This window comes from Zeus faber (genome assembly GCF_960531495.2).
Source record: "Zeus faber genome assembly, chromosome: 19".
Taxonomy (NCBI): domain Eukaryota; kingdom Metazoa; phylum Chordata; class Actinopteri; order Zeiformes; family Zeidae; genus Zeus; species Zeus faber.
The window spans coordinates 22267425-22284730 of record NC_137206.1 but is presented as its reverse complement, the minus strand read 5'-3'; the positions used below and the strand labels follow the sequence as shown (position 1 = coordinate 22284730).

The following is a 17306-nucleotide window of genomic DNA, read 5'->3' as shown; positions in this document are numbered from 1 at the left end:
ATTTGGGATTTGTCGACTGACACGAGGTGAAGGAGGCGTGAGTTTGGTGGACCTCAAAATCGATATCTCGCTTTTTGCTAATTGATGGCATAAAAAAAAAAAAAAAAAAAATACACAGACAAAGAACTTTTCCAAAGAGCAAATATCCTTGGGGGGGGCCTGCCAAAAAAGAAGCAGGGCGCGGTAAACATCATGTGTTCAGCGAAGGGAGGGTGGAGGCACATCAAACAGCAAAACAACTTTTTGTCAATTCTCAGAACGTCGCCGCTCCAAACAAGCCGCGCCGGCGGGGACCGGGCGGCGGTCTGCTTTTCAGTCGGAGCCCGACTTCTGATTTCGGCGGATGAGGAACGAGTGAGAGCGGGATCAAGCAATTGCGTGCGCCCGCCGAGCGTGGGCTTTTTTTTTTTTTTTTTTTTTTTTTTTCTCCTGCCTGTTTTCGGTGTCAGCGAGAGGCAGCGGAGGGTCCTCCGAATGACGGGCCACTATGTACCCCAACCGTCACAGCCCTCCACCCAAAACCCACCTGACTCATAATAACGACATCTTCCAGCGTCGCCCGGGGAAGAAAGTTGGTTCTGTATTGGTTGTTCTGTAGAAGCACTACTATCTCAAATGGCAGCCTCAAAGTAGGCAGATGAGATACTTAGCCCACCCACCCCTTAAAACAACCATCCTAAAATAATAAAAGCTTTTATATATATGTATATCCGAGAAAGATTAATGGGTAGTTTATGGGTCCGTTAGCCGTTCCTTTCCCCCGCGACGCAGCCACTGTTTAATTTGACTCTGATTGCAAACTTTTCCAGATGAGGCTTATGCGTGGTGACATCATTTCCATGCACCAGTGCCCGGGATGAATGCCAGTTTGTGTGATTTAATTTCTCTATAAATGACAAGGCTCCTTTTATGGCCTCCACCAGTCAGCCAGTGAATGAACTAAATGGGCAAGGGGAGGGACGGGAGTGTGTGTGTGTGTGTGCGTGCGTGCGTGCGTGCGTGCGTGCGCGCGTGCGTGTGTGAGTGTGTATGTGCGCGTGTGTGCGTGCCATGGAGGGACGACAGAGAGGACGGAAAATAAATTTCAGCAACAAAGACAGAGCCCTACAGAGTCAGGACGGGACAACGGTGCGAAAAGAAAGAAATAATCACGCCGCCGCAGAGTCAAACTCGGGGATAAATAATGGTAAAAAAAAGGTTCTGTTTTATATAGTTTCCCTCTAATAATAGCATGAAGGAAACGGCAGCGGCAGCCCGGCACAGAGGGGGAAAACATGCCTCTGATGCCAACCACGGCCCCCTCAGTAGACAATAGACAGCCAGAGCAGAAGCAGACAAGAAATAGGAGCTTGGATGGGTAATTAAACACACCTTACAGTAAACTTGCCGCGGGGAGGGAGCCGGTTGGCGCAGCGGAGCCCAGATATAGACGCGCAGACCGAAGCCGGGGGGGTTCACCACAATCTACAATTACAGAGCGTGGCAGAGGCAGGTTCAAAGGCTGCTCCACGCCAGCACCGTCTGCCCTGGGGGTGGGAAGGGTTGGTCGGGGGGGTTGAACGGAGAGTAGTAGGCTCAGGCGTACACACGCACACACACATACACACACACACACACACACACACACACACGCTAGTAGGGGTTCATGGTTGTATTTATGCCGCCACAACAAACAGCAGTGAGGCCAGAACGCACCCCTCCATGTGTCTCCCCCCCCTCACGAAGGCATTTGAAGACACCTCCCTCTGAGGAACGAAAGAAAAAAACTCGGTCCCTCGGTTTTGTCGCTAATCAGCAACAGCCCAGAAAGTCCAACTAATGAGTGCAGTCATCTGAATCGCTGCATGGCCGGAGCAAAAAAAACAAAAAACGGCCAGGACTTTTTTTTTTTACTCTCTGAACCTGGGACGTTGGCCCTTCTGGTTGATTCGTTGCATGCATTGCCCCTGGAGTCGTGGTTTCGTTGTGAAAGGTCGAGCTTTATGTCATCACAACTGCAGTGAAAACAGTGAATGCATTCAGTAATGTACTGATAGCGGTGCAATATCAGAGAGCCTGTTTAATCTGACTGAGTGCCGCTCTAAACCAGTGTTGGTCTGCCGGGAAAGCTGCATGCACTGCATACATCTCCCCCGTCCAGTGGTCCTATTGTAGTCCAGTTTTCCACATTAAAAACCGGAGGAATCAATCTCGCTGAAAGGCGCATCTATGCCGCCATCACCAGGGTCAGACGAGTGAAGTCCCGTTCCTGGTGGCCGTATTCTCGAGCATGCAAAATCAATTGTGGTTAACAAATTAGCCATGACGTTTCACCCAGCCGGGAGTGCAAGGGGACATGGGAGCCCGAATCGTCCCCCTTATTTCACGGGTCCACCCCTTTTCCAGGGTCCCATTTAGGTGGTCCAGGGGGGGGTTCCTTTGGCAGCTAGGTGAACCGAGCGCACTGACATGACCACTGTGAAATTAAGCCTTAATAATGCCCCACAAAGCACATTTACGAGACGGAAGAGGCGTGAAAACCCCCGCGACGGCACCGCGGACTAAGCCGGCGAAAGATAACCCCATTCAGTGGAATTAGACATGCTTCAATTTGGGGTGGAGGTTTCAGTAACACCCTATGTTAACTACAGCAGCCTTTCTTGTTATAATTGGACAGTAGCGCCTCCAATACTTTCCCCGGTAAGTAGGTTAGGATCCAGTTACCGACGTTGGGAATCAGCAACTGGCTTTTCCAAACTGAGTGGCAGAGTGGGATCATTTTAGGACGGTGTGTGTGCTTAATACCAGGCGTGCCAGCCTACGTGGCCTAGTTTCTCATTTGTTATTTCTCTGCGTTGCTTCTTAGGTTTGTTTTCCCCCTTTATTAGGGAGGCGGCGTTCGTTCGTCAGTGCCTCTCAAGCGAAGAGGATTTTGAAATTGCTGTTGTTGTTGTTGTCGGATAACGGCTAATGGAGCAGCAGGTGGACATGGAATACCATGATACAACAATACTGCCGATCATTCTTACCATCAGTCTTACCAGCTGCTCCAATTGACTTGAGTCTCTCTCTCTCTCTTTCTCTCTCTCTCTCTCTCTCTCTCTCTCTCTCTCTCCCCCCCTCTTTGTCCTGATTTTCTTTTCAAATAATATGTTTTGTGGCAAACAACTGCAAATTGCATCTTTTTCTTCCTTTGAAAAACAAAACACGGACGTTCTGTGGGGGTGGGGGGCGTTGGGGCGGGGAGAAAAACATGGTGGAAAAAAAAAAAAATGGTCTCACGTCACGTCCCATGATGGCTCCTCCGTCCTCCGCCTCCCCTTTTCATCCCGTCATCCCCCCGTTCTCCCATCCTCCCTACTATCCCTCCGTTCAGGGCGGGGGTGGTGGGTGGTGGGAGGGTGGAGGGGGGGTGGAGGGGGCCGGCCCGTGTGGCGACCACCAGCTGCTTTTGCGCGAACAAGTGAAAAGCCATAAGATTATCCAGAGAAAGATGTGTGGAATGTTTTACCCGCACAATTATGTAGCGTGTCAACTCATTAGACACGACAAAATGGAACAAAATGTGGGATGGGGGGTGGGGGGAGGTTGGGGGTATGCCTTGACCCCTCAGGGGGGTCTGGAGCCGGGTGGAGGGGCAGGGCGGCGGAGGGGGGTTGCACACTAACAAACAGGGAGCTAATTTGACTTCATAATGGCAACTGGAGCACTTCAATAGGGAGAATGGGAGGGGGCCACCGGGGTCAAGTCTCCTGCCATCCTGCCAAGGAGCCCCACATGATCTGGCCTAACACCCCGCGTGCGTGCACACACACACACACACACACACACACACACACACACACACACACACACACACACACACACACACTTTTTTTCCCTCAGCCTCCCACTGACAATGCAGCCACGCCCCGCACCCCTTCCTGCCCTTTTTGTGGCTCTTCAACAATGATTAACTGAGTTTGGCGATTCAGGGAGAGTCTACAGCGGCACAATGCACTCTCTCTTACAAAACATAATGGAGTCAAACAGTCTCTCTCTTTCCCTCTTTTGCTTTTTGTCCTCCAATTTTGCATCTCTCCATACAAACTGCTCCCCGCCCCGCGGGCCTTCTGACCATAAATTTCCGCGTTATTTCTTCGGCTTGTTAATGCAGGCGGACGACCCGGTCGTCCCGATAAGTGAAAGAGAGATGCAGATGCAGATGCAGTGTGGTGAGGCTTGAGCACGCATGTAGAAAGATATTGATTCATTAAAATCGATACAGTACGTGATCTGAAAAAAAAAAAACATCTTCAGTGAAGGCTGTCTTAAAATTGACCCTGTTGATCCTAAACATTCCCATGAACGGTCGTTTTGGGGAAATGAAAAGGCCAAAGCAGAAGAAGAAAACATGGCTGCTGGCTGTTGAAGTCAATCTGGAAGTGCATTAAACTGCAGTTCAGCTAATGACCACTAGATGTGACAGAAAAACTCCAATTGGATAGAAGTCAATGGAAAAAGATACCCAGACCCAGCACACTAGACTCGGCCCAAGTGTATAAAGGGGATATATGCGTCTGTTTTATACATGGGATGGTCTATAGTACAGTAAAAACAGCTTCCTGGGAAAACAATGTGGCTTTGGAAAAATAAAATACCACAGGCTACACCAGAGCAATGGGACTTCACCTCAATAGAAGCCTTAGTGCCTTCCCCTCGCTGGCCAGTCCAGTGCGTCATTGCACGCACGTAGGGGGCACTGTAGGGAGCATGTAGAACACGGTGTGTGAGCCAAATCTGAGGAGGTGTGGTAACACTTGTGTCGCAATCTCAGAACATCACACCCCACAGGGCCGGTCACAGGAGGCTCAAAAGGAGCACCACTCCCCTCTCACCTCCATGTGGCGGTAGGAGCCACACTCCGGGAGGATAACAAGCGGCGCACGACACCAATTTTTATCTTTAACCCAACGTGGTCCTACAGTGTCCAGGTCACCCCGGATCAGGTTTCATTCTCGGGGTAATTTAACTAAATTGGACAATTGTCTATGAAGCTGAGATGGGGAGTCAAAATCTCTGTTTGCTAACACTGCCGCTTGCAGGCTTTTAAAATTGTGCAGTGAAACGATAAACACCAGTAGAATGAAAAAAATAATAATCATATGAAAATAATGGAATGGAAATATTCCATAAAATATAATCATATATACAACTAGAGAGCAAAAGCTATGATCAAAATATTTGTACAGCGTGTGATAGATACTTATCTCTCAATTCCGCTCATGTTCTCTTCTCTTCTCCGTTTCTTCTCCCCTCTCCTATCTCCGCTTCTCGTCTTTTTTTCCCCTCCTCGTCTCCCCTCTCTTCAGTAGGCCTCGTGCGCCATGAGAGAGGACACAAGGATGCAGCTCATTCTCACAAGCACAGAAACATAAAAACAAATCAATAAACAGCCTTTGATTATTCGGAAGGTTTCAACAAATGTCCGACACCGTCTCGCGATGCGGAAGACGAGGCTTGGGTAAATTTGAAACATAGAGAAACTTATCCCTTCCATATGTTCTTTCTTTTCCAGGACATCTGCCCGCTGCGCATCACCACCGAACAGGGGAAAGAAAAAAAAAACGGGCGCGGTGAGAATTTGATCTTCTTTTTTGGACAAGTGCGATCGCCCTCACCCGCTGCGGCGCTTTGACCAATGGCGGACCGGCTGCATCGCCGGGGCGGCTGCCATGTCTTCCTTCCCGTCGCTCTGGGCGTCCTCACCCTACTAACCACCGGCCTGGTGGGCAAGCCCATGACGGTGGCGGCAGCGGAAGAGGAGGACCCGGCCGGCAGCTCGGCGCTGCTCCAGAGGGTGAAGCGAGGCTGGGTGTGGAACCAGTTCTTCGTGCTGGAGGAGTACACCGGGCTGGAGCCGCTCTACATCGGAAAGGTGAGCCGCTAGGAGTTGAGTTCAGTGGGATTCTGCTTTTTTTTATAGTGTATCTAGTGCCGTGTAATCCATGGCAAATTACTCATGACCCTCCGAAAATTGTAATCAATTGAAAGGTGGAGAGTTCCAGGTCCTGCAACGTTTTTGTTCCAGCCTCGCACTGATCCAGCTGACCTCACTCCGTAGTTTGACCTCTGAGTTGATGCTCAGTAGCCATATGGTTGACCCAAAATCCTGGAGTGGAATTTGACTTTCTGCACCTGGATTTTCCATCTCTGAATTTGTAACCAGCATATATTTTATTCAACTTGTCTCATCAAATACGGTTGCTTTCTCAAAAAAGCATTTTAAATCTGTGTGGAAATAGATAATTTTTTGACAAGAACCGCAACATATAAAATAAAAAGACTCTTTGTCCAGGCCTTCAAATATGATTTGCTTTTTTGACCAGCGCAAAGAGAGGAATGCCTGTATGGTATGAAATACGGTCATTGAAATACCCACACAACCTTTATTTTGCCTTTGAGTTTCGCTCTTGCAGCTCCAACAGGGGCGGCCGGCTCCAAGCTCAGCGACATGATGGCAAAGCTTCTCCTCACCTGCACATGTACCGCCAAATTGCACATGACCTCCTTCAATGCCAGCTGTAATTTCACAGCCAGCAGCCATATTTTGCAATGCTTTCACTGGCCAATTTGGGGAAATGTTTGCTGTATTTCTCATCTAGTAATTTCTGCCAAATAACATGTTTCTGACCTGATAGCCAGCGTACACTCCACAGAACTCCTCCAAAGTTATATTGGAAGAGGAAATTGGTCTCTTCATGATGTGTGTTGAATATTTTTGAATGTAATGCTCAGTTATCGGAGAAATTTGGATTCGTACTCATCTAATTAATGTAATTACCATCACTTTCTATGTTTCTCTCTGATGGATTACAGATACAAATTTTATTGTAATTTGATTACCCAATGACATCACGTGTAGTCCATTAGTCACTAGCTCTGATCGACACACACACACACACACACACACACACACACACACACACACACACACACACACACACACACACCAAAGAAGATAAGATTGAGTTTTTGGCCTTCCACCTATGGCCTCTCCACCTTGTGTGCCCTGTGTGAGAGGTGCAACAGAGAGAACTCCACTGCACCTCTCCACCTTATTCTCATGTTCTGTAGCACAGACTCACATTGTCCTGACCACCCAATCCATAATGGAGGACGAGAGGTCACCTGCTGCTCGGCCACTGCTGTGTGAATGGATGCAAAAGGAAAGAAAGTACCAGGCGGCAATCTGACTTTCAATGAGAGCTGCGCCGAAGGCAAAAAATAGAATAAATCACAAAGTTCCCCCTTCTATGCACTTCAATTGGGACCCAGACAATAGCAGAGTGAGTTAATTGAGTTAAACAAGCGCATCGCACATTCAACCCTGTTGTGCAAGAGACGGATGATGAATCCACACACAAATGACGTCTGGAAAAACCAGGCGCGATGCTCAGAGGGCGCTACTTTGATAGCTCGTCCGCTTAAGCGAGTTGGGCATTTGATCGATAATTTTAAACCCGGTTATCATCAGCCATACGGCGCGCGCCGTCCAGAAAACGGCAACAATTACTCAGTAACTGTCTGAAACAATTTGTACGAGTCTCGCTGGAGAGGGGCGTGTGGGTGGCTTAAACATTATCGCAGACGGCAGCGGATTGTACACATAACAATGCAATAAAGCCGACGCGTTCGGCAGTGTGAAACCTCCCGTCGGGGAGGGGTGCTCACGTGGGGGACGCTGAAACACTTTAGTGTCGTAGCTTCATCACTGTGTATTTCCCTAATCTGATAACGTGTCTGAGCGCTCCCAGGCCTTTGTTTGAACTTAGTGTTCCCTCGTTACTCCTCATTGACCCATAAAAGGCTGCCGCACGTAAACCCCCCAACCACCCCACGCACTCAAACCCCCAACTTCCCTTTGGGAACAAGCATGCACGTTTGACTGGGAGTCGTGCTAATTAGTGCAAAAGAATAATTCTACTGTCTGGGATGCAGAGCAGCACAGCCAGGGGTCATGTGGGGAGCGGATGGACCCAGGGATAACTGTAGCTAAAATTATGCAGCGAGTAATAATAATTTTAATAATGCTAATAATAATAATAATAATAATAATAATAATAACGACATAACAACGACAACTATCAGAGGGAATTGACCCCACCCGCATATTTTTCAACATCCCTCCATCTTTCCTTTTCCCATTTAGCATTCCATGGCAGACAGAGCCCTTCCTTGAAACCCTCCCCCTCCCCACTTCTTCACCCCCGCCCCCACGCCCCATCCACTCCCCCCAGCCATCCACCCCACCACTCCCAGAGTGAAATGAGTGATTCTGACAAGCCAGGCTATTACCCGGAGAGCCACTCAGGACAGGAGGCATTGTGTTATATGACAATGCTTGCGGAGACGCATCCTACCGATAATCCCACCTTACCCTACACACGCACACACGCACGCACACACGCACACACGCACACACAGACACACACACACTCACACTCACACTCCCCTGAACCCCCAAGCCCCTTTTACTTTTTCTGTGCTTTTTCTTTTTTTTTCCTCCTCACCTTACCCAGCCAGGGATGCCAGTGTGTGTGTGTGTGTGTGTGTGTGTGTGTGTGTGTGTGTGTCTCTGTGTGTGTGTCTCTGTGTGTGTGTGTGTGTGTGTGTGTGTGTGTGTGTGTCTGTGTGTGTGTGTGTGTGTGTGTGTGTGTGTGTGTGTGTGTGTGTGTGTGTGTGTGTGTGTGTGTGTGTGTGTGTGCGTCCAAGCTTGAGAGTGAGGCCGAAAGCCTTCAAGGTAATTGATAGCCCGAGTGTCAAACTCCTTCTTTTTATCTGTGCGAGTGGAAAGGAAGGATCAGTGAAGGAGAGACAGGGGATGAGGCACAGGTGGAGGCGAGTGAATGGCCTGAGATACATCACAGCCAGACACAGGACTGAAGCCCACAATGTGTTGTTGATTAAAAACATACACACACACACACCACACACACACACACACACACACACACACACACACACACACACACACACACACACACACACCAAGTTGAGCTGCGCTCCGCAGGAGAGCAGGGAGTGCAGGCGGTTGCGTTGGCTAAAGAGATCAGAAAAGCCTGGGGTTGGCTGTTTTTGTGCCGAGATACACACTGTGAGCATCTGAACAGCAGCAGGTTCTGGAGCCTCAGCACCTGGATGACGTCAGCTCTGTCACTGCAGTCAACAAAAACAGCCCCGAGTGTTCGGGGTCGGACGGTGCGCATTATGGGGCGATACAGGGGTCTGGTACAATTGAGCAAAAATGCCAAGAAGTGGGTGAGGAGTGGGCATGTCTCCGTTCACAAAAAGTCTGCATGCAGCCATTCACAGTCCCCACTCAGTCAATGCATGACGGTTGCCGGTTTTTTATTTTAACGAGCGCAATTTAACGTAGCGAGGGCCACTAAAAGTACTTATCCATCTAATCAGCACCTGCCCTGCACGCATCGTGCTGATTGGAACCACTAGATGATGCCAAGCCACACATTTGTAAAGAATGAGAAGGAGAGAACAATCATACATTTATATTTACTGCAAAAAAAACAAAAACTTTTGTCATGCACAATACCTCAGAATAGTATACAAATTAGATTCCCAAGGTGTAGGGATATTTTCTTACAGCCCTTCTTGTTGAGTAGCTCTCAGAGTGCAGACGTTTGGAGGTTTGGAAAGGTTGGTGGTGGTGGTGGGGGCGTTGGGGGTTGGATCTACCATGGAAGGCGAGAGCAAAGTGCATATAATACAGAGAGGGCCACTAGGGCCGAACTAAGCGATGATTGCACATCAACAGCCCATTTGCTCCAGCGGCCCCACAAAAGGCCTTTGATTGCACCACAGGACCCGCAGCTACGATGAAAACTGATCAGAGGAGAATGACCGACATTAGACGTGTACTGATTTAGGTGCACTTGTACCGGCACAAGGTTGAGCAAGCCCGCAGTCAAAACACCCCAATCGGGAGCTGATACATATGTGTTATTATGTCTTCACGCCTTCCTTCACGGATGGATGGGTAGATAGATGCATCGATGGATCGATAGTCAATTAAAAAAAAAAAAGGGGGAAGGATCTGAACACCACAGCTTGTTTCGTTCTCAGCTCCACTCGGACATGGACAAGGGGGACGGCTCCATCAAGTACATCCTGATGGGCGACGGCGCCGGCAGCACGTTCACCATCGACGACAGCACGGGTGACATCCACGCCATCCAGCGGCTGGACCGGGAGGTGAAGGCCCAGTACGTCCTCCGCGCCCAGGCCCGCAACCGGCTGACGGACCGGCCGCTGGAGCCCGAGTCGGAGTTCATCGTCAAGATCCAGGACATCAACGACAACGAGCCGAAGTTCCCTGACGGACCCTACCAGGCCACCGTACCCGAGATGTCCAACATAGGTGATTCGAATGGGCCGGGGGTTTGGAAGGGAGTCTGGCGGTTTATCACCTTAAAAGCCTGAGCTTGAATCCAAACCACTGTTTGTGCCTGTACCTCTCTCTCTCTCTCTCTCTCGCTCTCTCTCCCCCTCCCAATTCACTCCGCCCGTTCCTTTTAGTCTCTCCGTCTAAACCAGCTGCATGAGGCAAAAGACCCAAATGGGAGGGAGTTGCACGTTCACCTTCTCCCGTCGTCGGCGTGTTGCTTTTGAGGTTCTGTCGCGTTTGCGCGAAAGGGGAGCCGCAACTGTGCAATCACGATGAACAAAGGCGAAGCGCCCACAGTATGACTGTTGTTGCTTCCGAACAGGCTCCATCTGCCTCATTCACTATTCATAAACCTTGTTCTGTGGATGCCTTGAAGTAAATAGGCATAGCTAATTCCTTGTGCCGTGGTGGTTCCTGCGTGCAGGAGGAAAAAGAGCTACATTAAATAACACCTTACCCACTTCCCTCCTCGACTTCTCTTCCTGCTAGTGGAAGAAAACCATTTCCCATGCTGAATTTTGTATATTATAGATTGTTAAAATACTTATTTTGCCATCGAAGAGCGCCATAAGTTGACCCGGGTCAATCTGTACCACGATTGACAAAGACAGCCAAGGTTTTTGCAGATCCGCAGTGGGCAAATGGGGACCGCCGAGTTTGTTGAAAAACAGATGTATCCTTAAAACCAGGGTGATAAACAACTCGCCAGGGAGAAAGGGAAAGAAATCATTTGTCAAATCAGAAACAGCAGTGTCACAGTGCGCGCCTCCGCCTTTCCCCAGGAACATCTGTGATCCAGCTCACCGCCACGGATGCCGACGACCCCACATATGGCAACAGCGCCCGCGTGGTCTACAGCATTCTGGAGGGGCAGCCCTACTTCTCCGTGGACGCCAAGTCCGGTACGTCTGACGCAAAGACAGGCGCCGCGCCCAAACCGCTCCGCACAACGCCACAACACACGCACGCTCACTGTGACGCACCATGGGGCAAGAAACCCCGTATTTTAGTTTGAGACCGCTGCTTGCCCAGTCATCACAAGTATTAATTATAATGACCAAATTATAAGGGGCTAACTCAAACATTTGATCAACTACACAACCAGTAATTTCAGTTGAGTTTGGAGGGAATCCACTCATGGGCCATTTGGCCACATGGCCACTTGTGGTTTTGTGGTTACGGGAGGAAAGTTTCTAAAGTTTGGTAGAAGTTCTCTGACGAGCAGCCAAGTAATGACTCATGTGGCTTTCTGTTCCTCCAACAACAAGACGGCATTGGCGGCAGAGAACTTTCAACCACCGTGTTTCGTATCGGGCGAAACTTAACTTGGAAAGAAAACATTACCTCGACCTTAGTTAAAGTTTAACCAAAGTCATTGCTAATGCCGAGCCTGACCACCGCAAAATATACTCCTCCACCTTTTCTTTTTTTTTTTTTCCTGGTCAACTGCTTCCGGCCACATTCCGAGACACCATCGCTTGGACACATGACCTTAATCTGTGTCGCCAGCCTCCAGCCAACGGCTCCTCAATTCCCCTCGTGTCTGTTGTGTGGTTTCGGCGCCTCTGCTTTCAATTGCGTTTTCGTCACAGTCGACTATTGCAACAGGGTCTCTATCCTGGTCTCTAAATCCTTTTGCCCTTCTTTTTCCTCTCTTTCTCTTTCTCTCTATCTCTCTCTCTCTCTCTCTCTCGCTTCTCCCCCCAAAGGCCTGGTGCGGGTGTCCCTGGCGGACATGGACAGGGAGACCAGGGAGAATTACACGGTGGTAATCCAGGCTAAGGACATGGGGGGCCAGCTGGGCGGCCTGGCCGGGACCACCACCATCAACATCACCCTGGGCGACATCAACGACAACCCGCCCATGTTCGACCAGAGTAAGCCGCGTCCAGCCGAGGCTTCCTCAACGGAACGGCGCATTTCACAATAAAAGCACCGCCGTGCGCCGTGTAAAAAACGGGAGCAGCGCGCTGTAAAAATGTCTTCGAAGTCAGAACAATCGTAATCGTCCCCGTGGAAATGATGCAACAGCAATTCAAAAATATTGCTTTGAAAAGGAGTTTCCCCTCCAGTCATCAAGCTGCCAAAGCAATCTCTTAACATATTTTAATTTCATTTCTGCGCTCCCCTGCACCGTTGAACCCCAGTAACAAAGCAGCGATCCCCCATGATTCCCTTTGCTTTTCCTCTCAGCTTCTTCACACTCACGCAGTAAAAACAATAATTGCCATCCTTTTCTGGTTGTTTTATTATGGTAAAAGGCATTTTGTTGTCTGGGGTGCAAGCCTCTTATGACACTTTATCCTCATAGTCTTCTTCTACCTTGTTTCTTCTTATTATTTTCCCTCCGTCTTTGGCTCCCTCTCCGCCTCCACCTTCATCCTCTACTCCTCCATCTACTTCTCCTCCCTCCTTGTCCTCCCTCCTCTGCTCCTCCCGCCGGCTCTTCCTCCTTCTTTGGTCTCCTCATCCTCCTCATCCTCCCGCTCCTCCGTCGCCACCTCCTTTGGCTTCTCCTCCTCCTCCCCCATCTTCTCCTTCTTCTACTTCCAGCTACCCTCTCGCCACTGCTCCTGTCTTACATTCGTCCCAGTGTTTCCCTCTGGTTTCTGTCGCCTCTTTCTTTTCCGTTGTTTTTTCCCCTCCTTCAATCTCAATTTATGAACCGAGAGTTTGCAACCCTTCTCAGGGCTGAAAAAGTGATTTAATCCCAGAGATCCTGAACCATCGCTCTTCGAGGCTCTAAGAGGCTCTTAGAGGCGTGTGGCTTTATAGCGGCAAGCGTCTAGATAAATGTAGGTCTTGTATGGCTGAATCCCATTTGGTGAGAGATTTTTTTATAGTACAGGGCAGTACTTTGCCAGCATGCATTTCCATAATGGAAATGCATGCCCCCCCAGCTGTGTCAAAATCGCCTTAAGTACGCGGTTTTAAGTGCAATGCTTCAACCTTGGTGCCAAGCAAGACCTCACATCGCCATCCCTCCTCTCCTCGCCTCCGCTGTCCGAGTTGTTTTTCTCCATCCTCTACCCGCTCTCCCACTTCGTCCCTCCCCCACTTCAGCTCCCAGCCCCCAGCTATTTGCCTTAATATCCCCACACTCCTCCGCTCGTCCCCTCCTCCTCCTCCCTTGCCATCCCAGGGCCACCAGTCGCCCCATGCTGTCTCTTTGATTACCCCCATTTCTGCCTCTCCCATTATTCCCCCTGCTGGGGGTCAGGAGGTCACCCGGTTGTCCGCAGAAGCCTCAGTCGGCCTAACGAGTGCCTTCGCCCCTTCACCCCAGCATAAAAAAAAAATGGGGAAACACCAGCCACCGCTCACTTCCACCTCTCCCAATTAACACCATCACAACGATGGAGCTGTAATCCGTTTCGAAGAGCCGGCATATCCCCCCTGACAACCACAATGTGTAATCATGTCGTTTGGGGGCCCGAGGGAGAGTCGCAAATTGGGCAGCTGTCACCCCCATTTTAAGGTTGAACTGCAGCCACGATGCAATATAACCAAATTTCAAAATGACTTTGCGCGCACGTTTGTTTGAGACCACCTGACACACGCTTCAAAGCCTGTGGGGATCGAGGATGTTTGGCTCCCTCTAGTGGACAGATTACTAAAATAGACTATCCGTCGATCTCACTTTCTTTCCTCTCCTTCTGTCCCCCTCAGGACTGTACCAGATGAGTGTTCCGGAGTCAGATCCAGTGGGCTCGGTGGTGGGTCGTATCTGGGCCAAGGACAGGGACATCGGTCCCAACGCTGAAATGACCTACAGCATCATCGACGGAGACGGGCGCGACACCTTTGACATCAGCACCGACCCTACCAGCCTTTTCGGGATAATCACCATCAAGAAGGTAAACGTCTCTGCTTTTGTCTGGTGATTGTTAATCAATGCATTTTCCCGCATTTGTACAAAGAAAAATCCCAATGAAACATGCTTGTGATGTTTTGTATCTGTCAATACATTTTCGCATTTGATCTAATTACTTAGCATACAAATTGTTTGTTTTCCTTCCAACAAGGTATCAAGACTTATAAGACAATAAATGCCAAAGCTATGTTGGTGCCAATGCTATAATAGTAATCATTCAGTTGATTGAGCAAAGCGTGCAGGTTCACCTAGGTATCGGCTGATCACTCAGCTCATCCGTCTAAATGCTTCCTCCTTGGATACTAACCCCAACCCCAGCTCCACCCTTCTTATCCTTTCTGTATTCTACCAATGATGTCACTTTCTCTATCCTGCAGTTGCCAGTTCTGTGCTGCTTGTACCCCTTTAAAGGTTTCATTATGGCCGCCTTACCCATATATCCTCATACTGTATATCCCATCCCCATAAATCCAAATATTTAGGTGTGTAAGATAAGATACCACTCTTTTTTTTAATCCCTGGAGATTCAGGCATTACAGCAGCAGAAATCAGTGCCATCAAGAAAGAGATGCAAATTAAATTAAAAGATAAGAAACAGCACATACTGTATATACACTATCTATCTATGTACACAGTTAACTAGATAACTTGTGAGCCCAATATGGGCAAGAAGCAATTAGTCTACGGTAAGTAGAAAAGAAGAAACAATCTTTATTTGTCACACAACAACACATGCTTGCACACACACACACACACATGCACATGCTTTGGATGGTGGCCGGTGAAATGGTTCCTCTGCATTTAACCCATCCTGGCTTGTCCTTCCTCCGGGGCCACAGCCAGGAGCAGTGACCAGGTGATAAGTGTCCATCGCTGGTCAGACGATGATGTGTGCATGTTTTTTGGGGGGGGTCCTTACTGACGTGAGGTGGAGGAAACCCCATGTGAGCACGGGGAGAACATGCAAACTCCACACAGAAAGGCTCCCATGTATATTGCCTTTAATTCACAAGAGTTATTTTGGAAAGAGTGTATCTGACTGAAAACACCCTCCAACACCCAGCTGTCTTACTGAAGTGTCAAGACTTCACAAAAAGACCCAAACACATACGCCTTGTGCTGAACCTATCCTGTTGCTATCTGTGTCTTTCCAACTTAGCCACTCAACTTTGAGAATAAGCCCAGCTACACCCTGAAGGTGGAGGGGGCCAACACCCACACGGACCCGGCCCTCCGCCACCGCGGGCCCTTCAAGGACGTCACCATCGTGCACGTGAGCGTGGAGGACGTGGACGAGGCCCCGGTGTTTGACTCTCCTGCCTACTACATCGAGCTTCCCGAAGACGCCGAGATCGGCACGGTAGTCAAAACGGTCTCGGCCAGGGACCCCGACGCCGCCAACAACACTGTGAGGTGAGGCCAATGACGGCCAGATGGGCCGCAGGCTGCCAGCCACCGCAGGACCGGGCTCACAGCGCCAATTAACACACGTACACTCGGATTAGAGATGAATCTGTGGAGCTACACCACCCATTGCTAGAGAGGACAGAGTTATCTTGGCAGTGAGATACAGCATCTGCCCGTGATGGTTCCTCTCCAGGCTTCAGACACTGAACCCTAGGACCTTGAGGGGTGTGGTTTCAATTTGTTGTCTCTCTGACCCTTGACCTCCCCAACAAAACGTGTTTTTTAAAGTACCACCACCGGGCGATGGGCAGGAAAAATCTTACAGTTCAGGATCACAGTTGCTGAGAGGGATGTGAAAGAGAGTGAGTGAGGGAAATAGTGCTCTGGTAGTACAGTTCAAAGCAGTCCTTCATAGAGCTTAGATAAATATGGTCTATTATTTTTTTATTTTTTCCCCTGCAAAGGGAGAAAAATGCAGAGTGCAGCTTGAAATTTTTTTTTTATTTTCAATGCCAGCAGAACGCGTGTGCTTTTTCTCTCTCTTACAGAAATGGTCCAGTAAGATGTTCATGGACCTGAAGGAGTTGAAGGAGTCCTTTCATCGCTGTCTTTGCAACAAGTCTCTCATACTTTAACCTTGGAAATTGATTTGTTTTTTAATGAACTTCTGCTCCCGCCTGTGGACGGTACCAGAGCAGCAGCTGTAGTAACACCTCGCATCCTGTTGGGGTCACCATTGCAACATAAACAGATGTTGGATGAAATTACTCTTCACCCACAGCCTTCAGTGGTCAACCTCACCAGAGGAAGCCACAGTGTGAATAATAGTGATAAAAGGCATGACAATAAGGAGGGAAGGCTCTCGATAATAACCCAACTTTTTGGCAAGGCCCTTCAATGAGTCCCGTTTCAGGAAACCTTGCTTTCTCTCTCATCTCAGCTGGAGCAGGTTTATTCTGTCCCTGAATGAAGCAGATGTTGTGGTACTGGGAGCACCGGGGACTGACAGTCCAGACCGCAACCTTTCGCAATTGAATGAGACATCAAGCCCCTAATTAGGCCATTAATCATCCAATGAAATCAATGACTCCTGCAGTGAACAGGCACTTTAAGCTGCTCAGACTGAACCTCAGTCCAGCTGTCTGGGCACAACCACCACTAGGAATGAAGGTAGAACGAGCTTGAAGATGGAAAACAGTTAGTGTGTGTGTGTGTGTGTGTGCGTGTGTGTGTGTGTGTGTGTGTGTGTGTGTGTGTGTGTGTGTGTGACTGTGTGTGTGTGTGTGTGTGTGTGTGTGTGTGTGTGTGTGTGTGTGTGTGTGTGTGTGTGTGTGTGTGTGTGTGTGGACAAAAGAATAGGGTGAAGTATATGTTATGTGGATCACGTAGTAGTTGACATAGCAGGTAGAGACTGAGGTTAATGTATCTGTGTGTGTGTGGGGAGGGGGGGCGGGGGGGTTGTTCTGAGTGAATGTCTATCATGTACGTGCTTCACAAAGCAAGCCCAGCTAGTATATTTTTCTATCTGCACCAGTGCACATGTGTATGCGTTTTATCGTGTTTGAGCGTGCACGCACCTCCATGCACGTTTGTACTTCTTTG

General features: G+C 49.1%; 1 protein-coding gene across 1 annotated transcript in view; it reads left to right on the top strand.

Annotated features, from left to right (window-relative positions):
- The window catches only part of LOC307245213 (cadherin-20-like), a 64227-nt gene that overhangs the window by 36408 nt on the left and 10513 nt on the right, over positions 1 to 17306 (top strand). The window contains exons 2-7 of the mRNA XM_080020667.1: positions 5537 to 5896; positions 10102 to 10396; positions 11206 to 11325; positions 12133 to 12300; positions 14093 to 14280; positions 15457 to 15710. Coding sequence (XP_079876793.1) covers positions 5660 to 5896; positions 10102 to 10396; positions 11206 to 11325; positions 12133 to 12300; positions 14093 to 14280; positions 15457 to 15710 — 1262 coding nt within the window. The 5' untranslated portion in view covers positions 5537 to 5659. The remainder of the gene's footprint in view (positions 1 to 5536; positions 5897 to 10101; positions 10397 to 11205; positions 11326 to 12132; positions 12301 to 14092; positions 14281 to 15456; positions 15711 to 17306) is intronic.